Raw genomic sequence first — 24,347 nt, 5'->3', positions numbered from 1 at the left:
AGTTTTCAGTTAGCCTACCCAGGCGATGTACCATTATTTAACATTTTGTGATCTTGGTAGAAAAATGTAACATAACAATTTAGGTTTAAAAGCCCTGAAGCTAAAGAAACTAATTTCTAAGACTTCAGTGTTATAACTGATGTTCAGGAACTATGAACAAAGAAAATTAATAACTTGTATAAGTTTCTATAATCCTCTCTTGTTATCCCTATCTTTCTGAAATTCATATAAATTTTATCAATGGGTTTCACATCATTCATGCAGACTCAATACTCTGCTGAATGATATAACCTAGTTTGACCACAGCATTTCAAGTAGACAATTATACTAGCAAAAGTCCTAAACTAAGCCTGCCCCTAAAGTAAGTATAAAATGAACATGAAATGAAAGGTCATACTTAGTTGTCTAAACAAAATGACAATACAGTCCTTCACACAGCGGAGCAGTCTGCATGGAGATACCAGGTTGTACACTCAGCTATATTGTAGATAGAAGCACTGGGAAAGGAAAGGCCACGTCAGTGGGCTTCATCCAGCCACAGGGACACTTAGAGTTGAGCAAGTTGAATTCATTATTCACTGCAGCAAGAGAGAATGCACATGGTGGGGAACCGTGGGGCATCTCAGTAGGAGCAGATGACAACCTGACACAGGATTTGGGCTTGGTTGGAGGAATCTTAGGGAAAGTCTGAGGAAGTAGAGGTTTGCTTTGGGTTGGGTGTTGACAGAAATTTTCTGGCAATTCTATGACTAGCTATCTCAATACATCTTGTCTGTAGGAAGAACAGCCTAGGGCAACCATAAAGCTGTAATTAGTTAAGAAGTACCACTCATTCATTGTGTGAGGGGGGCTCTTTGGTATTTTGAAGTTTTTACAACGATGTTGTTACAACGAGGTTGTCTGAAATGAATGTTCTTTAAGATTGTTAATATCCGACAGGAGAACATTATGGCTTATCTGTGAACCCAAGAATTATAAAATCACAATGGGCCTGAGCTGTGAAGTCAGATCAGTTTCCAGTATCACGGTTGGCCTTTCTCTCTCTCTGTCTTTCTCTCTCTCTCTCTTTCTCTCTCTCTCTCATACCCATTCTCTCTCTCTCTCTTTCTCTCTCTCTCTCTCATACCCATTCTCTCTCTTTATTACTCTCTCACCCCTCCCTCTTTCCTTCCTTCCCTCCCTCTGTCTTCCCTCCCTCCCTCTGTCCTCTCTCTGCCCCTTCCTTCCCTTCCCTCCCTCCCTCCCTCCCTCCCTTTCTTCCTTCCTTCCTTCCCTCCTTCCTTCCTTCTTGGAAGAAAAACCTCCAACATGGCAGTCTTTTGAGATTTGTGTTACAACTAAGAACTGAACAAAGATCAAGGAAGGCTGTAGGTCCCTGACCCCACAACCTCACCAAGACATGAGAATAAGAAAATCTTAGTCTAAATTCATCCAACTTCATTTTAGTAAACAAGCATAAAACAGTCATATTGCCTGCTCGTATGTCCTTGAATATCTTTCCATAGATATTCCTCATAACTATGAAACTCTGTTGTTGAAGTCCCCAAAGCAGTCACGGACAATATGTAAACAAATTACAACACAACTTTATTTACAAACAGACAATGGCCAGTTTTGGCCTGTCAGCAGTAGTTTACAAAACTCCCACGTAAAGGCAAAACCAACTGATCTTCTGGTCATATTGGGCAACTTCTGTAAAAGATTTGGCATAAAACCAAACAGATCACACAAGGGATTTGAGGCTCACACTTTTTCTATCCAACCATATGACTAACTTATACTACATAATTAACTACCTTTCTTGTGCAGATTTCTATGACACGAATATTGATTCCTGACTAGGGGATTTCAAATGCTAATTAATCAAGTGCTAAGCACCTTTTAAACATAAGTTGCACACATGTGCTTCAAACTCTTCATACCAAAGTATTTAAAGAAAATTATCACTCAGATGATGTATTTGTGAGATTTGGGTTTGTCAGGACAGAGATTCACTTGGGTACCCTAAGTATTGGATATTGAGTGTGAGGATGCATGTGTTGATAAGAGAGATGCATGAAGAATTCATGGGAGGAACAAAACTGTACTACAGCTTGACATTAGGAAGGCTGGAATGAAATGCCATTCAGGAGATGAGACAGAAGTTGGCCAGTTCTTTTGGTTTCCTCCTGTATCTTAATAAGACTCAATTCTGCTTTCCCTACTCCTATTACCTTATCCATTCTGTATCTATATATTTTCTCCTTCACAATTTCATATTAGCTGTAGATTTTGCTTAGCCATCCCTTGACTTTCTCCTATTTTTGGCTCCCTCCTTGCCTCTCTCTTTCCCAAGGTATTTCCACCTGCTGATGTTGCTACTGAATCTTTAGTCATTCACAGAGTTCCCATTTGAATTCTCCAGACAGAGATTTTAATGACAACTTAATCCTGTTGTAAAAATATTTTTCCATCCTTGGTTTTGCTTTTCCTTTTTGGTGGGGTTGTGGCAGAAATATCTAAATTGTGTGTTAGTATTGTCTTTATTTCATATTAACTACACATGAACATAATATGCATGAGTGAGTGAGTGAATATATGAATGGAGAGTTGACTCTCTACAATGTTAACAGGAGAGCCACTGACTTTTTTTCCTTTTAATATTATTTCATAGTAAAAAAAGAAGACATCAACACTTTATTTACTGAAAGTTTGTTAAATGCCAGAAATTGTGCTTGGTGTATTTATGTGTTCCATGTAGTAATATCTTCAAAGCCCAGCAAAGGTGATATTATTCAGTTTTTCAGTTGAATAAATTGAAGCTAAAAGTATATAATTTTTTCAGTGACCTTCACCAGTTAGTTGTTGAGCTAGAACTTTTGCCTGTCTGTATTATTTCTAGATTTTCTGCTATGCCATGCTGCCTCAAAAGCCAGCATAAGAGCAAAAACAGGGATTTATCAGGTGAGCTTCAAAGAAGCGTTCTTTGAAGAATATAGGATATCATCATCAAGAATATAGGACATCTGTAATTCCAGCTACTCGGGAGGCTGAGGTAGGAGAATCACTTGAACCCAGGAGGAGGAGGTTGCAGTGAGACGAGATCGTGCCATTGCACTCCAGCCTGGGCAACAAGAGCAAAACTCCATCTCAAAAAAAAAAAAAAAAAAAAAAAGAAAGAGAATATAGGACAGAATCATCAAGATAAGACAAGAAGTTGGCATAGAAAACGGTAATCTCAAAGTCTCCTTTTGACTTGTGGTGGGTGTGCCTCCTCCCAGCCTCCTTGCAAGAGATAATCTAACATGCCATTTATTTTTCTATCTCGGGTAGGTAGAGGTAGATAGTATGACTACCATCAAAATCTGAGTTAAAATTGCATGGCCTCTGTTGCTTTTGTCATTCCACTTACTCTTCTAAATCTCACTCTTAACCTAATCCCTCATGGTGCCCCCTAGATTTTTAAACACTCTGTTTAGACGTCACTCCTAGAGCTCTGCTTTCCTGAAATGGAATATGATCTTAAATGACTCTTTGTCCTTTCTATTTCCTTTGGATGAAGATGAAAGAAAGGCTCATTCCCGTTAATAAGAGCACAGTACTGCTCAAGATTGCTGTAATTTCTTGTTAGGAATGACTGATTGTATGTTCTCAGGGAATGTTTGCAATATAAAAGGAAAGTTAATCAATCAAAATAACTAATTGTTGGGACAATTGGAAACTTGTTTGCAAGTGGCATTCCTTAGTATCAACTGACCTTCTTATGCCTTCTTACTTCCTCAGCCACTAGTGCAACAGAACATAAGTCAGACAATATTGATGGCAAATTGTCTCTTCACCTGCAAGGTGAACTATCTTAGAGAGTAAGCAGTTGAATATTAGGGACATATAGAGTTCTAAGGCCAAAATCCATGAAAAGTACTCAAGTTTGGAAAATGGTGGGAGTGGAGAACATCTGTTAAAGGCAAATTTGCCATCTATGCATTTTGCAAGAACTCTGCTTGGTGAGAGATTACCTCCTCCCCCCAGATAGCAGATTCTCTCAACTTCCTCTTTGTAGGGATTTTAAACTCTACTCACTGCTTTTTCAACTGTCTAAATCCTTTTATCTTTATAGCACATATGGCCTCCCACCCTGAAACTGGTAGGCACAGTTTTTGATCTAATTTAATACCCACATTAGAGTATGTTTTAAATATCATATCACCAAGTCCATAAACATCTATGCTAATGTATGAAGTAGCTCAGCACTGCTCAAAACACATTACAGTTGCCAACACCATAAAATCCCATTTACTTTTTCTTAAAAGTGTTTGATATCGAATTTGCTTTCCCTGAACTGTAATTAACAACATTCTGAACTGCTTACAAGATTCAATTGACTGGCATTATTAATCACACATTCACAGAGAAGTTGACCATTACATTTGATTTTTTTTCTTTCTTATGTGTTTTTGGCATCTAATCACTGATGAAAACTAAGGAAATGGCCCTTTTCACCATGTTCCATGAACATTTATTTTCTTGGTGTATTTAGTCTATAAAGATTTATCCCCATTTCTATTGGATGCTGATTCTAAATTTCTATAGACATGGAATTAAACCAAGAAACAGTATTTCTTGTCAAGAGGAACAGTTTATTCCAGATAATTAAATCCAGAAATGTTCAAAGAAAACACAGCAAGGAGCATAAATTAGATTCTATCAAGGGATATAGGTTGTTCCTCATGAATGGATACTGACAAAACAATTTTGTGGGAAGCTTTGAAAAGTCATTAATAGTTTTGAAAGTTTTGAAGACTAGCACATTTTGAAGAGGAAAGAAATAAGGTTTAGTTCTGTGTTTTAAAAATTTACTTCAGATATTCACAGATGTTTCAATGTTTCGTTTTCTTATATTTGACAGTATCTTTGAATATGAATCTAAGATTTCTGTGCATATACCTTTATAAATGCTAGAGACTTTTTTTTTTGATTTGCCCAAATGCCATTTGGAGATGCAAAGAATAAAATGTAAACATCTAAATAGAATAAATTTAGAAAAACTGAGATCTTCCCAGTGATTGTAAAACTGCTCTCCTATTTATAAAAGTTATATAGAACTGTACTGAGTACAAAGCCCCAGAGTCAGACTCTAAGCTCCAGGCATACAGGGAGCACTTTAGCTTTTGCCTAGAGCTGCAATATAAGACGACTGTAAGTATTTGCTGAGTAAATCAATAAGCAATAATAATTTAGGTTAGGATTCCTAAATTATTTTCCGTAGCAGATTGCTACTTGCACTTGGAAATTAAATAATAAAATTAAATATTAGAAAATTGACGCATAATAAAATTAACCTCTTCTCATCTGTAAATTGAGGTAAAGGATGATACCTGCATCATAGGGTGATTATGGGTTATTATTATTATTATTATTCAAAGAAAACTTAATACCTGAACTCTCTCTAGGTATTAAGGACTCATGAAAATATGTTAATTTGTTGATTTTTCCAGAATGCATACATCAACCTTAAAACACTTTGGCTTGCTTTGAATCTGGAAATAAATAAGAAATATATATCTTGCAAAACCAACTCTGATTATGAGTTTGCCTATCTATTTCACCTTAGACAACTTACCTTTTGCTATACTACCTATAGCCGTCCCCATTCCTTCCCAACCTTCCAGATCCCTCTGAAAACACACACACACACACACACACACACGCACACGCACACACAAGAGTTATGACCTGGATACACATAGGTATACATTTACCTATTACATAGGTAATAAACATTATGACCTGATAATACAGAGTTTCTGATCTGATAGTGCCTGTAGTTTCTAGATTTCTCTATACTTCCTTGCATCTCTGTCTTTTTGTTAGTACTTCTGCATGAAACATCTTACCTAAGCCACAGCTCTCATGGCATGCATTCTGACCCTGATCATGTCAAACTAAGGAAGGTTTAACATTTTGTATTAATACGTAGCTACATTATGTTGCTACCATGACTCTCTCTATAGAATGTAAATTACATGAGAGCAGAGACTATGTTTATGCATTTTCATCTTCCAGTGGTTACAGGCTACCATGGTATGGCATAAAGGTGTTAAAGGAATAATTTGTTAAATTAAAGCCACGTTTCCTCTCCATGTTGCCTCCTTTTTCTTTTCTTCCTTCTTTCCTTCTACCTTTCTTTCCTCTCTTATATTTATGAATGGACTCACCTGCAGGTAATAAGTGCAATAAATAAATTAAATACACAAAATATATTACAATGGTTACCAATAGTAATATTTTCTTCTATAATATTCAAAACTTACATAACTTTGGGCCATATTAAGGTGCAAATGAGGAGTACAGAGCATCGATAAAATGAATTATTTGTTAAATATTAGTATTGGGCCACATTAGAAAATCATTCTTTTTCTTTTATTCAAAAAAATGAACAGGGAAGCAGAATTTTATGTCTTAGATGTTTGAAGCAACTTTCTTTTTTTCTAACTTAAAACACATGTAATATAGAGATTGTCTTTCTGTACACAGGATTATTCTAAAGGGAATCTTGTTCTCTTAAAAATGTTCTGGTAGTTTGAGCTAAGATGCAATTAGATAAGAACATCTTGTGCATTTCCTTGAGTTTCATTTCTACACTTTTCATTTGGGCTATAGCTTTTTTTCCTGTTATGGGTGAGAGAACATTAGTGCAAAATAGTAGGCAATGCAGGATTATTTGTCTCTAAAGAATTTTGGTGTGTGTGTGTGTGTGTGTGTGTATGTACAATGATTTTTGAAAACTTATCTCTCTATATTTAATGAAATTATTATCCTTTTAAAACTGACATTTTCAAGTCATAAAATAAATACTGAAGGAATCCCATTATTTTAGATGCATATATTATTTAGAGTCACTTAATATAAAATGAAATGAGAAATCTTCTGGTGCATTTCATCTGTACAATTTTTTGCTTCTTATTTTGATCTCAATTGACGTATTTTAATGCAATGTCTAAAATATCAACTCAATTCCATGCATAGTTTTACACATAAGTCTCAGATTGCCAGATATTCATTTCAATCTCATGTGCAGACTTGACTGAATTATAGTAAACGTATATTTATTGGTATGTTTCTAAAAGGATGTAAAAATCATAAGCTAAGTTATTAAAAGACTATATAAAATTTAAAATGTTTCTAATTTTTAGCTTTTGATGGCTCAAATCACATCTTTTTGATTTTCTTGTTATACATTATTGTCTATTATATTGGCTAATGCAAAAAAATAGTTTCACAGTGGGTCATAAGCCTAATCAATTAGTGGACACCTAAGAAAATAGGCAGTTTGTACAGTTTTTTAAAATTGTTTATTTTGTAGATTATCATTATAAGGGATATTTGTGAACATACAGGGTACAATTTTTACATTGGTTTCCATTGCATAGAGTGTAAGCATTATTTAAAATCTTCTACTGTGTGTAGTTCATTATAATTAGAGATGTAAATTCAAACTATATATTAGCTATGTTATAAAATTTTTCTGTGATTTATTTTTTAATATAATAGACTTTTCTTTTTTTTAGAACAGTTTTAGGTTCCTAGCAATATCGAGCAAGCAGAAGGTACAGAGTTTTCCCACATACTCTCTGCCTCCAGTACTCAGGTCTCCCATGATCAACATCCCTACCAGAGTGATCACACTTTGTTACAATTGATAAACCTTCTGGACATATCATTAGCCTCCAAAATCTATAGTTTACATTATGGTTCACTGTTGATATTGTTCATTCTACTGGTTTGGACAAAAGTATAATGGCATGTATCCACCATTATAGTATGGCACTAAATAGTTTCCCTGTTCCCCAAATCCTCTGGGCTCTGCCTCATTCTTCTCCCCACCCAAACCCTGGCAACCATTGATCTTTTCATGCCTCCATAGTTTTACCTTTTCCAGAATGCCATACAGTTGGAATAATACAGTATACAGCCTTCATAGATTAACTTCTTTTGCTTAGTAATATGACATTAAAATACATTTCCCTCAATGTATTTTAACGGCTTGGTATCTCTTTTCTCGTTAGTGCTGTGATTCATTTTAATGTAAGTTTTTAAATGTGCAAACATATTTATCTTCCATGGCTACATTTGTTGATAGCTGCTTGATGGGCGTAGATTAATGTAAGAGAGAAGAACAGATATATGTCCTAAATCACATACAAAATAGAAGTAAAATATTGACCAGGTGTGGTGGTGTGCACTTGTAGTCCTAGCTACTTTCAAGGCTGAGATGGGAAGATTTCTTGATCCCAGGAAGTCAAGGTTGCAGGGAGCTGTGGTCATGCTACTGAATTCCAGCCTGGGCATACAGTAAGACTTCATCTCTAAAACACAAAAAGAAAAAAGCAAAATATTGTTATTGTTTTTATCTCCCTTTACCATAAGCAAAAATGATTTAAGTGTACTTTTCCCAGCTATCAAATTAACTGAAATATTCACAGCCTTTTGGAGATGTGACATTTTATTATTGGTTGAATTCGTAGATTTTTATCAGAAATTGCAAACTTTGAGGCAGCAAGTCTGGGAGACACATCTCTAACTACATTTCTCTATGTCATAGAGATCAGTGTGGCTCAAAGAATGGTCCACAGATTGGTGCTGCTCTGTAACCCGAGTAGGATGGGTGCAGAAATTGAGTGTCAGCATTGGAAAAGCGTTCACAGCAACTTGACAGAAAAATTATATATTGATTAATTCTAAAAGCAATGAATTTGCCTTTGTATTTTGCATGTCTTTTTTTCATTTCAATTTTTAAGTGGTTAATTTTCTTGCATTTTGTAAAAGGTTTGTTCCATAATCGATTGGAAAAAAAAATAAAACTAGTTCCTCCTGACAAATAGCTTTAGAAGCGCTGCCAAATAGTACAGGCATACACAGCAAAGTTTACTGAATTTGAAATTAAACAAAATGAGTGCACAATAGGGCAACTTTAGTTAACAATAACTTACTGCTTATTTCAAAATAACTAAGAGTGGAAATGGAATGTTCCTAAACCAAAAATGATACATGCTTGAGGTGATGGATATTTCAATTTCCCTGATTTGATCGTTACACATTGTAAATTTGTATCAAAACATTATACATACTCTATGTATAACTATTATGTATCCATGAAAATTTTTTAAAGGAAATGAGTGAGATTTGACTTCTCTTTCTTTGAAAATCCTGACAATAGAAAACATGAAGTACTGTTTTGTCAAATGAGAAAAAGAGTTTCCACAGATTTTCCAGCAACTCCTCGCCCTCCCTCTGTGGAAGAGAACCTCTAAAATGGCTGCCATGATCCCTACATTCTGGTATTCATGCTTTTGTGCTCAAATTTGGGCTAGTGACTCACTTCTCCAAAAACAATGCTATAGCGATGGGATGTCATTTTGAAATCAGCTTTAAAAAGACCACATTCTATATTACCCATCCTCTCACGCTCTCTTGGAGTTCCCACAGTAAGGGAAGCCATGATGTGAGTTGCCCTGTGGAGAGGCCCATTTGGCAAGGAACTTGAACTGAGCCAGTGAGAAACTGAAGCCCTCAGTTCAAAACTTAGCAAGGAACAAATCCTGCCCCCAAATACGTGAAGTATTGGTCAAGACTTCAGAAGAGCTGGCAGCCTTGGTTGACACCTTAGTTTCAGCCACGTGGAAGAGTTGCAGGCAGCAGCGTTCAACTAAACCATGCCCAGATTTCTGATACTCAGAAAGTGTAAGATAAATGTCTGTTGTTCTAAGCTGCTAAATTTTGGCATAATTTATTTTGTAGCTATACACAAGTGATAAATCTTTACTGAAAAAGGGGGTGAGTCACGTACTGCCACTGCAAACTCAAGTGGATTCCTGGGGAACTGTTGTTAGCTACTATCTTCCACATAACCCTTTACTGATTATTATGATTCTGTTTTAGCTTTCAGGTAAACTAGCTATTTTATATATTTTTTTAGAAAGTGTGTTGATTATTTGGCAGTATTATTTTAGTGTTTTGAAAAAAGTGAAATCTAAAACTAAATATTGGGACAAACTCCAAGATATACACATTATACTAAATTTTTGAATAGTGCAAAGGGTGTTTTGAAAGTCTTCTGTTTATATAATTTTAAAGAGATAATAAAGGATATAATAGTCACAAAGCAAAGCTTTTAGATAAGAATGAATCATATTTTAGTTCAAAGATTTTAGAAGCCATGAACTATGAATGTAACACTGTTACTACAGGTAATAGCAACTATGCATCAGATTCTCAATTTATACATGTAGAAACCAAATAAGAACAATGAAATAAATTAAAAATAGCATCTTAAAAACAAAAATCAAAACTCAGTGGGAACAAAACAGCTCTCAGTTTGTGTCTAAAAACAGATATGTTCAAAAAAGGTATTCACAGGTATTAATCACAATAAAGGACTCAAAGGGAAATAATTAAAGTTCAGTTATAAATACATCCTCCCTAATACCTAACCAGTATACAATATGAAAGAGCTTATTTTTGCTACTAGAGGGGAAAAAAAGCACAGAAATACATTCTTGGCTCAATAATGAAACAATGAATGCACCATTTTTCAGGATAGTACTTTCTTAAAAAGATAACTATTATTTTACTTTCATTTGTGATGACCGTTATTTATTTTATACAATATTTAGTTGAAATTTTGAACAGCACTGTATTTTTGTTGACTCTATATGAAAATATTTAATCAGACGGACATGCAGTTAACATTTTTATGTTATATAAATGTATGTATTTATATTTGATGATATAATTAGTCTTATAAACTATATTCAATACTTAGCATTATAGATGATTTAAAATTATGAATTATGAACACTAAGATAATGTTATAAATATCAAATGTAAAATTATGGAAATACTATAAATATTTTTACATTATTAATATGATACAAATGTATTAATATTTATTGCACATATGGAAACATAATTTTTACAAAGAATGCAAAATAAATATGGAAATATTGGTATTGTTATTTTGCTTAAGCAGTAAACAATATCTAAAGTTTTACTAATCTAAGAAGCATTCTAGGATTAGAAGCACATTTTTAGTACTTAGAGGCACTTGACCTTAATTTAGCCTTTGATTTTCATTTTAAATTGAGGATCATGAAAATGTGGAATAGATATTTGCAACCTGTGTCTAAAATGTTTTCTATATAGTACATCATAAAGCTTTTTATAATCTTATTTTCCTTGGCTTCAGAATACATATTGTGATTTCTTTTTCTAAAAATATGATAAATTCATCTGTAGATTGTATCCAAAGCTAGATGAGATACTGATGGTCAGAAAAGAAAAATAAAAGTACTTAGAAAATTTAGAGACATTAAGATTTGAGAATAGAATTATGCAAATTCTATTAACGTTCTTAAAATTAATGTTCTTTAAGAACAATAAACATCTTCTCCATCTCAACAAAAGATTTATTGTTTCCTATATGGAAATAGAGAAGTATTCCATTAAATATTGCTTTCTCATTTTTTTAAGCCTTCTTTTGTGGGTGAAGTATAGGATGGTATAAGATAGTGTAGTAAAAGACCAGATACTGAATATTTTAAGCTTTTCGGGCCTTATGGCCTCAGTCATAACTACTGAACTCTGCTGTGGTAAGCACTAAAGCAGTTATAACATGTAAAAAAAGGGGTGTGGCTAATAAAACTTTATTTACAAAAACAACTTGTGGGCCTGGCCCATAGGCCATCATGGCTGCTGACCTGTGGTATGCTGGAATGGTTTCAAATGAAGGCTTTGGGGCTATACTTCTGGGGTTCTAATTTCAAGAGCACTTCTAAATAGTTGTGTAAACTTTAGCAGATCATGTAATCTCTCTTTGCTTCACTTTCCCATCTGTACAATGGGAGTGATAGAATCACTTACCTCTTGCAGGTATTGAGAGTAAAGTGTTCAGAACAGTTCCTGGTACAGGGTGAGTGAGTAATAAATTCAAGCCACTATTTTTATTAAATGTTTTTACATGTGTTAATGTCTTTATAGTTACAATGAAGATTCTTAATATTTAAAAGTTCTTACCACAATGAGATACCATCTCACACCAGTTAGAATGGTGATCATTAAAAAGTCAGGAAACAACAGATGCTGGAGAGGATGTGGAGAAATAGGAACCCCTTTACACTGTTGGTGGGAGTGTAAATTAGTTCAACCATTGTGGAAGTCAGTGTGGCGATTCCTCAAGGATCTAGAACTAGAAATACCATTTGACCCAGCGATCCCATTACTGGGTATATATCCAAAGGATTATAAATCATGCTACTATAAAGACACATGCACACGTATGTTTATTGCGGCACTATTCACAATATCAAAGACTTGGGACCAAGCCAAATGTCCATCAGTAATAGACTGGATTAAGAAAATGTGGCACATATACACCATGGAATACTAAGCAGCCATAAAACAAGATGAGTTCATGTCCTTTGCAGGGACATGGATGAAACTGGAAACCATCATTCTCAGCAAACTATCAGAAGGACAGAAAACCAAGCACTGCATGTTCTCACTCATAGGTGGGAATTGAACAATGAGAACACATGAACACAGGGTGGGGAACATCACACACCGGGGCCTGTCAGGGGGTGGGGGGCTAGGGGAGGGATAGCATTAGGAGAAACACCTAATGTAGATGACGAGTTGATGGGTGCAGCAAACCAACATGGCACATGTATACCTATGTAACAAACCTGCACGTTGTGCACATGTACCTTAGAACTTAAAGTATAATAAAACAAACAAAAAGTTCTTAATTTATTTATTGAGGCGAAGTATTTCTTTGTGTCTTTCTCTGAAATAAATGAATTATAAGTTTTGTATATCAATTTAAAACTAACCAGTACACATTCTCTATATATTCAGAGGGATTCTAACCTCAATTTTCAGAGACTTTCAGAGACAAATGAGGAATTGTCCCAATGGCACTGTCCTTTTGACACTATTTATTTTATTTATGTTTTTAATCTGTGGTAAGTCAGGGGGCATAAAATGCTCTGTAAAAAATAAAAGGCTCACCAAAGTGTTATAAATGAATTCTTTCAGGATTCTAGGACACAACTTGGAAAATGAGTGCTACCTGGGTAATAAATATGACACTTGGGGGCTTGAAGCAGATAGTTTGTCTCATATAGATAATTCCTTTATACCCAAACAAAGCTTTACCTAATTTATTTTGTGATCAAATCATGTATTAAGTATTTCTACACAGGAAAGTTTCCTCTTTTGTGAAATTTATTGGCTTAACTGTTATGCTAGCCATTCTTCCCCTAATAAGATGAGATGTGTAAATGAGATCATATATATGCCATAATATATAACCTATTTCAGAATAAAACAGATTGCCATTGCTATTTTTTAGCTTTAGAACTAGCAATACCTTATGATTTATCCAAGCTATCAAAATACAGGAAGCAATAAAAGTTAATTATAATAGGAAAATTCTAAAGTTTGATTTGAGAGGGTTTGGGAGATTATAATCACATAATACAGAAATCATAGAAAATTTCCCTCCCAACTCCTTAGCATAGAGCTACAAAATCATTATATTATTTATATTTCTGTATAGATATATAAAGATTAACAAAGTATTTGTCAATAAGTGGAACAATAGCATATTAAACTTTGCTTTGATTATGGAGATTTGAATGAAAATAAAATGGTTGTAGAAAGGTTAAAAATCAGGGGTCTCCCTGCCATTTATGCTTCCCACAACTATAAATATTTGGCTGGTTGACCTACTCCTTGGGAAAAAGTAGGATCTTTCAGTGTGGGACTTCTGGCCCAATCTTTTCTTTCCTGGAGAAGACTAGGGGCCCAAAATACTTTCTGTAATTTTTGTTGTGTTTGTAATTATGTTCTATTTGGGTGGAATTTGAGACTAGGACCTATTTTTCCACTTACTGGCTTGTGGAAAAAATAATTCAACAGTGATGGTTGTTGCTTTCAAGCGAGACTTAATAGAAACCAGTGGGTCAAGATTGGGGAGTTAGTCAGGAAAGTAAGTTTGGATTCAGAATAACTGATGGGCAGTAGGGGATGAATGAAAAATCCAGAAGGGAAAACAAGCCAGTGGGTAAGAAGGAAAAACTCAGAGAAATATGGATGGAATACAGATTAACATTCATATGCAGAGCCAAGCTGCTACATGATTCCTCAGGATTTTCTCTAAGATTCTTCTACAGGGTTACATAACCATTTTCTAAGGCTAAAGCCAACATTTAGCATCAGGTACTCAGTAGGGGAATGACATTGGAAGGATTTGCGTGATTAATTACAGCAAAATCCTGTGAACAAGGGATTGTTTGGAGGTTCTGTATCTGTGTATCCGAAGATGCACTGTTATGAAAGACATGCTTGACCTGACTCAAGATCTTGTATATTTTTTTCATCTTAACCATTGACTAATTGTATGGCCTGGAGACCTTCCAGCTAGTCGTTGTTCTGCAACAAACCCGCCTGCTACGAACCAGCCCAAAATGTAGTGGCTTAAAACCACAGTTTATTATTTTTATCTTATGATATCATGTTCTGACTTTCCTAGCTGGCTGCTTCTCACTTTGAGTCTCTAAAGTGATGGCAGTAAAATGGATGCTGAGTTTTGAGTCAGTTAAAAGTTCAAAATGGTTCTCTCACATGGTTGGCAATTGATTTTGGATGTCATCTGGTAGCCCTGCTGGGGATATAGACAAATGGCTTCTCTATGTGGCTTGGGTTTCTCTTATGGTGGTTGGCTGAAAGGTTTCTCATGAACTAGCACGAGAATGTCCTGAATGCCATTCTGTCACATATTATTAGTCACGCAAGTCATAAAACCATATGCTGTTCAAAGGGAGGAGGATGAAAATTCATCTTTTGTTATGAGTAAGTAGCAGGATGAATATGCAGTGAGGAAAGCCATTGATAAAGGCCATCTTTGGAGATCATCTGTGCCTATACAATAGAAGCTTTGGATTCTTTATCTCTAGGAAGAACTAGGTGATACTTCAGATACCTTGGGAAATTAAATTTTTGGGTCCCTATGTCCTATATCAACATGTTTATAAGTTAGGTTCACCATGAAGACTTCTCACTAGCAACATTTCAGATTTATTTGTTTTCTCTTCTTGCTCCCATCATGCTTTGAATAGGTTTCTCTTTACATACTTAGTCCATTCTGAATGCATCTGGCTTTCACATTAGATTCTGAGCTCCTTGAAGTCACAAGCTGTGTACCACTCAATTTTCTTTTTCCTTAGAATCTACTGGAGCGCAATAAATATGTACTGGAACAGTTGAAAAAAATAAAATCATAAGTCTGATATGACACTGGAAGATTAATAAGGTCATAATTTATATGCATTTGGCATCAGAAGTCAAGGGTCAGGGGTCACAATGGAATGATCAAAAATCTGCTTTCTAACCAACTATTCCATATATTATAATCTTCCTAAAATATACCATATATTTTATTCAAAATTTTTATTTTTACATGATATAATTTAATAAATATATTCATTTGTAGCATAATGATTGACAACAATTACTAGAATGTTTTCCTGGCTATAAAAATAATTAGTGCCATTTTTAAAGGCATATTATGAACTAGAACTATATTAATAGTTTGTATACATTAATTTAATATTTACAAAGCTTAACAACATTATTATTAGTCTCAATTTTCAGAAAATAAAATTGGAAGTCAGAGTTGAAATATCAGAGTAAATGGTAGATATAGGGTTCAAGTTTAGACTTTTCTTCTTCTAAAAGCTTGGTCTTTTCCCTGATGTTCTATTATTCCTTACTGTTTGCTTTCTTTGATATTTATTTTTCATTCTAATATATTAATTGAAACTGTTAAGCTAAAATTTGAAAATTTGTTCCAGGACAAATTCATCCTTAGATCTTCATAATTATTCTTTTTAGCATTTTATTAAATTTTTATTTTTTCATCCTAATTTAATTGAAATTGGAGCCAATTGTTATGTAAACGAGATCACTCGTTAAACAGTGAGGTATTCATTTTGGGGACAAGAGGAAAAATGACATTTTAAACATTTTAAACAGTGATACATTAATGAAATACAATTAATAAGTATTAACATAATAAAATGTAATTCTGAATGCCTTAGAGTAAACAATGTAACATCAATTGGGACCCTGTGAATTAAAAAGAAAAAAGTAAGACAGTACTATTGTAAAAGCCTGTCTCCTTTTTGGGTGTAGTATAGCATTGATGCTATTACTTTAAGGGAGAATATTGCTAAGATGTTCATTTTAATAATAAAGTGTCAGTAAATATAGTTGGCAGTACCATAGCTGAATCTAATGTTGGTTTTTATGTATTTCAATTGGATGACTCTATACAGAGGTCTTATATGAAATCCTAGATAGTTTGACATCAGACTTCAGGTAAGAAAGTGAAATGTTATAGGAATATTATCAGCTAAACTCTTTTCATATAGATCGACCAGAATATTCTATACCCCACCTAGAACTGGACTGTCATATTTGCTTAGAATATGGGCATAGTGTAACAAAAATAGTTACCATTGGTAATCATCACTTTGACATTCATTTCATATTTGAAGTGTGTCTTCAAAAGCATTATCCTCTGTGTCTCATTTTATAATGATGTGATCTTTTTATAGCAGTTAACATAAATTGCAAAATAGTTGTGAAAATATACAACAAAATTGTGTTCAGTAGACTTCAATAGTGTCTCTGTTTAGTAATATTTAAAAGTGTGGTGCTTTGTAAACTTTTTTTAAACATAGATTTTAGTAAGATTTTATTGCCGAAACCGCTCTTCATAGCCGCTGGGATGACTTAAATGGCTTAATAATGGCTAACATAATGCTTGAGTATTACTCTTTTTATGTTCATCTGTAGGCATTTATGGAGCTTTTGGGCCTCAAGATCTCCTATTCCCAACTGATTCTGTATCAAACTCTGTGAGGATGCTTAAGCAATCTCTGACCTAGTTCTGTGCCAATCCAAATTATTCCTTCAGACAATGGGAGAGTTTATCAGTACAGATGTAGCTGTGTGGACACAAATGAACCTAACAGTTGACCTTTCCATGTAAGCTTATCCTTCCGACCCACTTCACCTGTACAAAGCCTAGTTGTAACCAGTTATTGGAACAGGAAGCTAGCTTCTCCATATTGGGTGTGGTGTTTATTTACACTGATCACCTTTCTGAACTTATAGTTATATTCTGTATTTATAAGAAAATAGAAATTTAGTCAGATATATTTGTATGTTATTTATTATAGCTAAATATGATAAGTAATATAAAGGCATAGAGCATGGACATATGACAGCATAGTTATATAAATGACAGTAAGTCGATACCAAAGAGTATTATATAGCCATTAAATATTTTGGAGAAAAAAACCCATACAGTTGTAAAGTGTTCTTAATAAAATATTACACAAAAATCTGCATTTAAAATTGAATGTTTAATATACTTTCAATATTATATTTGTGGAGAAAATCTGTTACTAGTAGCAGTACTTTGTTGTAAGATATTTTGATTCATTTGTCTTTATTTACCAACAACTCTACATCAGCTGTATTCAAATGAGTGAATTTTTCTTCCAGAGGATATTTGGCAATAACTTGTTACACTTTCCTTTTGTCACACCTTGTAGTAGTATCCCCACCGGTATCTCATGAGTAGAAGCAGAGGATGGTACTAAATAGCGAGCAATGCACACAATAGCCTCCCTACCCCTAACACAACAAAGAATTATCTGGCTCAAAATATCAATAATGACAAGGCTGAGAAACTATGCTCTACAATACATAGGTGTGTTCAATAAAGTGCACATATATTTTATTTAAAATTAGAGAAAAAGATGCAACATTAAAACCACAAGGAAAAAGACAGTTTAAACAATAAAACACATAAACCCAATTTTTATGTATACTTTATTTTGTGGAAAACTTACAGTTATTATTTCTGTAAGTACAAGAAGTTGGCAGTGGTTTAATATTAAAGTCTAATGGTGTCTGTAACTCACTCCATAAGTTTTTGACCATATGTGACAATAATCCAATTTTGCCTCTTGAAACATTCAGGATTGGTTTCAGTCGTTTAAACCCAGAATTTCTCCAATTGAGGGCAACTCTTGTAGTTGTTTTCTTAATCCCTGGTTGGCTTATTTTGGATATAAATTGAAGCCTGAGAACAACCAATATTCACACAAATGTTTTGAAACAAAAGAAATTGCGCCTGAATGAACACTTATGTGAAAATACTTTTATTTCTCATCCTGGCAAAATTCCTAAGATTTAATGAGGTGAAACTGTTTTTTTGTTTTTTTTGTTTGTTTGTTTTAATTTAAAGAAAACAAGTCTAGTGATGTGAGAACACAAAGAATATGTCTAAAAATGGCTTAGTAGTGGGACTACTTTGCATTTCCATCATATATGTGTCTGATCCCCACAGTGGCCAGGCTTTGAGATTGCCCTTGACATAACCAGGAGAACCAAGTTCATGTTTTACAATTGTGATTATAGATTTTTATATAGCTGTGGTCCCAAACGAACCAAGCTTGACCATATGATTCTGAAGGAAGATCATTAAATGTGGTTGAGGTTAGATTTTAAAATTATATTCTTTTTAAATATACGTTCCCCTAATTCCTGCTTATCTATGCAGGTGTTCAGTGTTGCAAACACTATGTGCTGTGTGAAACATGCTGCTTTGACATCATCTGACTTCAGTGCTAACAATGTCAGTTCTACACGTTTTCCACCTTCTTGGGCTCTGTGATGTTTACATGAATGGAGTCACTATTACAATAAAAACTTAGCCACATCTTTTTGGGTGTTGCCACTGGTAGCTGTACCATGTCAGTATAGTCTGAGATGACAGCAAAAACATTTTTTCTTCTTGCATTTACTATAGCAATAAATGTAGGTATTTAAAAATTTGCTGCATTCGACTTTTTTTTTTTTTTTTTGGAGAGGGCATTGGATTTGAAAATAGGAGGAGGAGGAGTTTATGGCTGTTTGTAAGAAATCAGAAAAACAAAGGATTTGGTGAGCAGTAATGACAGCTTGTCCGTGGTGTTGCCCAAAGACACTGACAGACATAAACTTGACCCTTACGAGTAGCTATTAAGATTTAGCACCTCCTTTATTCCAGATACTGTGCTGGCATTTTACACATTTGATAACTAATCCCAATATCTTCCCCTCAAATAGGTAGATATTATTTTTCCAACTTTCATCACAGGAATCTGAGGATAGTCTAGGCCATCGTCTTTTCTAAAGTGATGCAGCTAATAAGTGGTAGAGCCGCACTTAAAATTCTGGTTTGCCCGTCTCCAAATCCATCACTCACGTGTGCATGTCTAGCTTTCTGTTCTGCTTCAGGAGAGGCCTAAAACTGTAGCTGCCCAATTCCTCCCCATGCTTGGAATGAATCATAGTCATCATCCTCAAATAGTAAGATACATTTTTAAAAATAAAAGATATTAAATGAGTATGTTACGTTGCTCAGCTCAAGTTTTGAGACATTTAGTGGAGTAATTTAATTTGAAAGTCTAATTTTCCAAGAATTGTATCATGCTATAATTGTATTTAAAAATATTTTAAAGACAATACATAATCAGTGTTTATTTAATTATCCAGTAGCATTATCCTTTCTTAATCTAATCCTAGATAATTTAGTGGAAAATCTATGTGTATAGATTGCTATAATTTGCCCTCCTCTTAATATAACCCTATCTGGACATAAATATATCAACTACAGTGATGTCATTTTTTTCTTTTTGTTTCATTTTTTAAAAAATTTGAAGTTGGTGGGGTGCAATTACAGAAGGTAGTGATTAACTGTTAGTCACATTAAAAAAACTTCTGAAACAATTTAAAATTTTCATAAATAAATTAAAGGATTGCATTTATTTCTATGATTGAAGTCAGTGCTACATTTTCTTCCTTATATAGTGGAGACACTAAAAAAGAGGCTAGAAAGAAGATTCAAAAAAGGAAGATAAGTCATTATATAAAAATGATAATTGCACTCATATGTTTATCACAGCACTATTCAGAACTGTAAATATATTAGATTTAATCTAACTGCCCATCAACAGTTGATTGGATAAAGAAAATGAAATACTATTCAGCCATAAAAGGGAATGAAATTATGTCTTTTGCCTCAACGTGGGTGGAACTGAAGGCCATTATTTTAAGTGAAACAACTCAGAAAGAGAAAGTCAAATACCTCATGTTCTCACTTGTAAGTAGGAGCTAAATAATGTGTACACATTGACATAGAGTATGAAATAATACATGAGATACTTGGAAGGGTGGGACGGTGTGAGGGGTGAAAGCTGAGAAATTACTTAATGGGAACAATGTACACTATTCAGGTGATGGTTACACTACAAGCTGAGACTTCACCACTATGTGATATTCATGTAGCAAAACCGCATTTATACCCCTTACATTGATACAAAGAGAAAGAATCTCTGCTGACCCCTTTTGAATTCTGTAGCTTCTGTAGCTTTCCAATTAACTGACTTGAGTGGGTCTAACAGTTTAGAGCTTGGAAATGTTACAGCTTCACCATGATGTGCTACTCTCTTTCGGCAGGTTACCATAGTGACAACAGTATGTTAATTTCAACAGTGATATCTTTTTAATTTATAATAAAATATGATATTAATGAGGAATCTTATAAGGCTTTTAGAGTGGTAAAAACGGTAAATAAATAGACATAGTCTATTTGGCCTTACTTTTAAAAATTCTTTTCAGTATACGTTGCGCTACATTTGTGCTGTACTGTCATATTTACTAAGTATATCGTAAATATATTGCATTGATTCTTTTCCATATTAAAGAATTAAACTTTAGGCAGGACTTAATTAGGTGTGCATTCTTTTCAACCTCTAGATTGCATTTTGATGAACTTCTTAGATATTCGATTAGCAAGAGAATGATTTGCATAAAGCATATTTACACTCCATGGGCCACTGCGGAATCACTTGGTATTTTCCCTGCTAAATTAATAGTTCCACTTATTGTTGTACTAGGGGACAATGAAGTTGTATAACTGGAAACTGGTAAGATACTTTATAGCTTATTAGCTTTAGGTAATTATCTGCATGTTATATTATGCACTGAATTGTAATTGAAAATATTGCATTGTAATATTTAGGAGAAGTGGCAACCAAAAATAGTTAAATTGTTATAGTAACCATTGACTTGCAATGAAAATGAACAGGTTTATTGAAAGACATTTCTGTAACTTGAAAACAGTGTGTTCCTTTTTGATAACTATTCTTTTTCTCTTGTTTCTTTTTTATTTTTATTTATTTATTTTATAATTTGCTGCTTGCCATTGCAGGAAGTAGAGGTTTGTATACAGCTTCTGTGTTTCATATTTAATTTTAGATTTTATATGAACCCTTGCATTTTAATTACTCGTATACACTCAATTCACATTATTTTCCCCCTTAGGATGATTATTTCCGCACTTGGAGTCCAGGAAAACCCTTCAATCAGGGTAAGAATCTAACTATTTTAAAATAAAAACCTTTACATGTTCATAATCATTGTACTTTTAGAAATGATATTTATTATCTGGTTAGGCTTGAAAATACTAAATAGAAGAGCTTACATGAATGGAAAAATTTGTGCAATAATTACTTATATTTCAGCATAATATTTTTAGAAGTAAGCTAATTAGTTATCATGATTATGTCAGGATGTCTTTTATTTTTAGATACATGTTTTAGATGACTGATTTGGGCTTCTGAACCTTACCAGGTTTATTTTTATCAGTAGATACAAGTCACTTCATCCAGTTTTCAAGTACATTCACTGGGCAATAGATTTATTTGTACAAACTTTTAAAACAAATGGCTTTTTTTGCCTCTTTTCCAATTAATAAAAGGTTTCCTTTAAGACTAGTAAATTAGTAATTAGACTCAGCTGGGGTCTTAACAAGCCCCAAAAGGAAACGTGTTATACAAAATTAGGGCTTCCCCACCTCCTTTCAAACAGTTTGCAATTCTGATTAACTTACCTTTAAAAAGAAAACAGGAAATAGGGATGAAAATGAAAATACTTCTACATGTGCAATGAGAATGGACACATCAAGCCCCAAGCAATCATAGTTACATAAATGACTAAAGAGATTTGTTTACTAAAGTTCACATTTAAAAAGTATCTTACTTTTAAAGTTTCTTTTTGTAACTTTCTGTAGTCTCTGCAAAGTAGAAAAAAAATTTATTCTTTACATAGAGTATATAGTAACCGTGCAAAAGATAATACTTTGTGAAGTAGTCAGACTTAAAAATAGAAGTTTTTGTAAGAGTGTTTAGTAAGTGATTAGATGATGAAGACACAATATGTTATTTAAAGGAGCTCAGAGTATTTTGCTATGTTACCAGATTTTTACTTAATATTTGGGGTGACTGCTACAACTACCAAGCTGTATGAGTGAGAAACCACCTGTGTGGACCTAGACATAGACCATCATCAACATTGGTATTAACATGGAGTCTGAAACAGTCATTCAAATCTAATATCTTCTTAAAATGACTTTTTTCTTATATATTTCATTTGATTTCACTATTATCCAGTGTTTGTTTGTGAGATCAGCATTTTAAAATTCTAAAAGAATTAATTTTGAATTTGTTACTAATAAGTCAAGCCAATGCTCTAAAACACAGGCAATAAAAAAATAATGACATGCAGACAGAGATGTTATTTACTGGCTTTCTTGGGAAATGAATTTTTATGATGGAATCACAAACCTTGTAAAATGGGTGTGAGCTATGGAATTTGTCATACTTGGTGCATCCAGTTATAATAAAGATGCTTTTATTTTCCTTTATGTGTGCATGACAATGTGTTGAATTGCAATTTATCTCTCATAAAAAAGAATGCTATTTGAGAGTCTTCCAAACAATTAATGATACAAGATTGATTTGCTTTAATATTAAGAGAGGTTTTTAACCTACTAACTTAAAAATATTATGTTTGTCAGGCAGGGATAAGCTTATGACATGATAATAGCTAATGTTTATGAAGAATGTCATATTTTGAGTCACTACTCCAAGTGTTTGATATATATTACTTAATTTAGTTGTTATAACCCTGCAAGGTAGATGAAGAAGTTAAGATATTGAAAGCAGTTAGTTAAGCTCCTGCTCAGGTGGCAGAGTGGAGATTTAGATTCAGTCAGTCTGAACCCCCAAACCTGTTTCCTAACTGCTATGCAATATTACCACTCATATGATAACACTAACAAGAAATAATGGCATCCCGATGATATTTTGAAGTTTATGCTTTAAAAATGCACATTTACTTGAACAAAGCTTTATTTCTATATGTTAAAACAGTATTTTTTAGACTATCTGATCTCAAGTTTTGATTTCTTGAACATATATAGTTGATAAACATGTAAGAAAGTTTTGTATCAAAAAAATAAAAATCGAACAAAAATTAGATTGAGATATGTGTATTTGTTTTTGGCTTTGAGTCAAATTGACCAGCTAGTTGTAGACCACACTGAGGAGTGAGCAAAATAATCCTATTTCCATCTAAATAGTGTCCATCATCTAGATAGAAAAGACATGAGATATGTTCATTTCTAGTATGTTTCTTGCTTTTCTTGGTGACAGACTCTTCCTTCAAGTATTATTTTCTTTTTTGTTTGTTTTATCTTTTTCTTTTTTTCTGTGCCTGGTTTATTTTGCTTAACATAATGACCTCCAGTTCCATCCATGTTGCAAATGACAGGATCTCATTCTTTTTATGGCTGAATAGTACTCCATTGTGTTCAAGTCCTATATTTTCTTTCTTTTTTTTATTTTATTATTATTATACTTTAAGTTTTAGGGTACATGTGCACAATGTGCAGGTTAGTTACATATGTATACATGTGCCATGCTGGTGTGCTGCACCCATTAACTCATCATTTAGCATTAGGTATATCTCCTAAAGCTATCCCTCCCCACTCCCCCCACCCCACAACAGTCCCCAGAGTGTGATGTTCCCCTTCCTGTGTTCATGTGTTCTCATTGTTCAATTCCCACCTATGAGTGAGAATATGCGGTGTTTGGTTTTTTGTCCTTGTGATGGTTTACTGAGAATGATGATTTCCAATTTCATCCATGTCCCTATAAAGGACATGAACTCATCATTTTTTATAGCTGCATAGTATTCCATTGTGTATATGTGCCACATTTACTTAATCCAGTCTATCATTGTTGGACATTTGGGTTGGTTCCAAGTCTTTGCTATTGTGAATAGTGCCGCAATAAACATACGTGTGCATGTGTCTTTATAGCAGCATGATTTATAGTCCTTTGGGTATA

General features: G+C 33.8%; 1 protein-coding gene across 4 annotated transcripts in view; it reads left to right on the top strand.

The window, feature by feature from the left end:
- The window catches only part of SPOCK3 (SPARC (osteonectin), cwcv and kazal like domains proteoglycan 3), a 496,712-nt gene that overhangs the window by 152,320 nt on the left and 320,045 nt on the right, over window positions 1-24,347 (top strand). For 3 of the 4 annotated variants that reach the window (XM_055111986.2, XM_055111987.1, XM_003821795.3), the window contains exon 3: window positions 21,481-21,526. The exons of the other annotated variant lie outside the window; for it this stretch is intronic. In XM_055111986.2, the coding sequence (XP_054967961.1) occupies window positions 21,481-21,526 (46 nt within the window). The remainder of the gene's footprint in view (window positions 1-21,480; window positions 21,527-24,347) is intronic. 4 annotated transcript variants of the gene reach the window in all.

The sequence above is a fragment of the Pan paniscus genome, chromosome 3 (genome assembly GCF_029289425.2).
Source record: "Pan paniscus chromosome 3, NHGRI_mPanPan1-v2.0_pri, whole genome shotgun sequence".
NCBI classification, from domain to species: domain Eukaryota; kingdom Metazoa; phylum Chordata; class Mammalia; order Primates; family Hominidae; genus Pan; species Pan paniscus.
Note: the sequence above shows the minus strand (reverse complement) of the source record. Positions and strands in the feature narration are given on the sequence as shown.